This window comes from Cebus imitator, unplaced genomic scaffold (assembly GCF_001604975.1).
Source record: "Cebus imitator isolate Cc_AM_T3 unplaced genomic scaffold, Cebus_imitator-1.0 Scaffold415, whole genome shotgun sequence".
In the NCBI taxonomy this organism is placed as follows: Eukaryota; Metazoa; Chordata; class Mammalia; order Primates; family Cebidae; genus Cebus; species Cebus imitator.
Window position 1 is genome coordinate 394,745 of NW_016107730.1, and position 3,188 is coordinate 397,932.

Here is a 3,188-nt window from a genome sequence, read left to right on the forward strand (position 1 = left end):
AAGGCCAATTATGGCCAGTTCATGGAAGAAGCCACTCTTTTCTTTCTTTTTTAAAATAGAAACAGTCTTAACTCTGTCATCCAAGCTGAGTGCAGTTGTGTAGTCATGACTCACTGCAGCTTCGACCCCTTCCACTCAAGCAATACTCCTGCCTCAGGCTCCCAAGTGGCTGGAACTACAGCTGTGCACCACCCATACCTGGCTAATTTTTGTATTTTTTATGGAGACAGGGTTTCCCCATGTTGCCTGGGCTGGTCTTGAACTCTTGAGCTCAAGTGGTCCCCCTGCCTCAGCCCCTCAAAGTCTTATGATCACAGGCGTGAGCCACCATGCCCAGCTGGAAGATGCCACTCTTAACCCATTCACCTCTCTTCTGAAAAAGATCAGAAATAGCAAGAGGTTTTTTTGGCCTGGTTTGGGAGAATTATTTTTTCTTCCACCTTTTTGCATGTAGGCAGCTGGAATGTGAGACATTCTGTTCCTCCCAGGCAACACAGCTAGGACACAGATGTTCCTCTGAGTGGAACCTATGCCAAATATAAAAGATGCTAGAGCTAGATGTAACTGATTACTAAATAATTGTTCATAGTGTGGTGAGAGAGAAACTTCAGCCCCCAAACTAATAGCCTTCAGTGGTCCTGTTGGCTGCTCACAGGTATCAGAGAGAATACAGTGAATTTAAACGACAACAGCTGGAGCTGGATGATGAGCTGAAGAGTGTTGAAAACCAGATGCGTTATGCCCAGATGCAGCTGGACAAGCTGAAGAAAACCAACGTCTTTAATGCAACCTTCCACATCTGGTAATGAGATCTGGGGGATGAGGAGCACTGCACATATCTGGACCTTAACTGTTGACCACTAAAACTGCGTGCCTACTTCCTACAAAAGAGGGACCGTAGATTATCTTCACCCAGCTAGGTTTCTTTCATTCATAGTGATGGGATAGGCACAGTAGGGTTTGGAATTCTAGAGCTTGGTGACATCCACCCTTCTAAGGAAAGGAAAAGACCTGAGACCTTCAGCCGCTTCAAAACCTGGTCAGCTGCCTGGTACTGATTTGTTCCCAGGGTATTTGATGTTTTATCAGTTTAACTAAAAACTGTTGAGCATCTGCTCTGCAATAGGCACTGTACTAGGCACAAGTGCTAGGAGGACAATAGCAAAACAGTATGCAGTCAACCTTCTAGTTGGTTATCATCTGGTAGAAGGGATGGATAAATAACAAGCGGTTGTAATGCAGTGTGATGATGCTAAACCCAGGGTCCTGTGGGAACACAAAAGAGCACTTGATCCAGTTTGGGGAGGCCACATGGAGAGTTTCCCCATAGGAGACTCACGTTTAAATTTAGAGGTAAAGCAGAAGTCTGCAAAGAGGGGGTTGTTCTAGCAGAGAGAACATCATGTGCAAAGAAACAGGAAAGAGGGAGTGGTGAATTCAGAGAACTAAAAGGAGCTTATTGTGACTGAAGATTGAGTGTAAAGGGGAGAGTGACCGAATATGAAACTGGAGAGTTACCAGTTCCTGAAGGGTCTCATAGGCCTTATTAAGAGGTTTGGAATTGATCTAAAAGGCAGTAGGAGACACTAAAGCATTTTAGCTAGGGAAGTGACATAATTTCACTTATACTTGTGAACGATGGCTTTACCTGCAGCGTGGGGAATGACTTGGGATAAAGGGGTGGAATCGTTGGTAAGGATACCCGTCATTAGGAATCTAAGGGAAAAGAGCAGTAGCACTGAATTTGGAGAAGAGTGGACAGATCTAAGAGATTTAGTAGGTAGAACCAGGAGAGTTCGGCAGTTTTGCAGGGAAGGAGCTGAGAGAGCATTGAAGGATACCACCCAGCTTTCTGCTTTGGTGTATGAGCAGCAGGGGAATTGATGATGACACAAGTTTTGAACATGTATTTAAAGTGCCAAGTGCAGCTTGCATCTATGAACTTGAAGGTAGATTTAAGCTGGGTTTGGGGTGAGAGTGGGCAATCTCAAAAGCTTGAAGTAATCCCTGTATTTCTCCCCACCTTTCTGCCTTCCTCTGTAGGCACAGTGGACAGTTTGGCACAATCAATAACTTCAGGCTGGGTCGCCTGCCCAGTGTTCCTGTGGAATGGAATGAGATTAATGCTGCTTGGGGCCAAACTGTGTTGCTGCTCCATGCTCTGGCTAATAAGATGGGTCTGAAATTTCAGAGGTAGGAAGTGTAGCCCTTTCTTGGGGAGTGGTGTGTCTTTGATATAATCTGTATTTCCACTGGTACTGCTCTCCACCATGTCAGGACCCCTTGCTGCCCACAGTTGGGGAGTTTTCTGTGGTTGGAGAGCTTTCAGCATCTGGTTTTCCCCTCATCACAGGGCTCTTTCCACTGAAGACAGTCACTGAGTTGCATGGCCATAGTGTAGTTCCAGCCTACAGGCCCCAGAAGCTTAGAGTTCCTCAGGATATTCAGATTTTGTTTCTTAAATCTAAACCAAAATATAACATTTTTCCATGGAAGACCCCCCCCCCGGCAATTATATAATAAATGTAGTTTGTTCATTAAACAAAATCTTTTAACCATGGATCCAGTGGGGAGGTGGGAGAGGGAGTTGAGAATAAAAGAAGCCCTTGGCTATAATGAAGAGTGAAATCATTTGGCTATAACTTCCCAGTAGCCTCTTTAGGAGTTCTGTATCCATCTCTGTCTGTATCTCTATTTTAGGTATCGACTTGTTCCTTATGGAAACCATTCATATCTGGAGTCTCTGACAGACAAATCTAAGGTACTCTGTGAAGTTCCATTTTCACCGGAATACAGAGTTGTTGTGTCTGTTAACAAAGGTTTGCTTTGACATTGGCATTTAGTTTCTTTTTTAGACTGAGATATATGAAAAGCCAGTGTATTGTTCAATATCTTGTCTAGTTCAGGTTTAGTTTGGGGGGTCTTGTAGAGGAAAATTAGATTTTGATAGTCTGTTAAGAAGGGATATGGGCAGGTCAGAGGAGGGTGTGTACACTAGCATAGGAAAAGAATCACCATGAGATGTTTACAGGGTGAGTATCCCTTGCTCAAAATGTTTGGGACCAGAAGTGTTTTAGATTTTGGATTTTTTCAGATTTTGGGATATTTGCGTATACACAATAAGATATCTTGGGAATGGGACCCAAATCTGAACACAAAATTCATTTTTCTTTATTCTTTTCTTTTTT

At 43.6% G+C, this 3,188-nt stretch overlaps 1 protein-coding gene across 3 annotated transcripts in view; it reads left to right on the forward strand.

The window, feature by feature from the left end:
• BECN1 (beclin 1) overlaps positions 1–3,188 on the forward strand; it is a 13,464-nt gene that overhangs the window by 7,779 nt on the left and 2,497 nt on the right. For all 3 annotated transcript variants that reach the window (XM_017509368.2, XM_017509370.2, XM_017509369.2), the window contains 3 exons: positions 656–802; positions 2,044–2,193; positions 2,701–2,761. In XM_017509368.2, the coding sequence (XP_017364857.1) occupies positions 656–802; positions 2,044–2,193; positions 2,701–2,761 (358 nt within the window). The remainder of the gene's footprint in view (positions 1–655; positions 803–2,043; positions 2,194–2,700; positions 2,762–3,188) is intronic.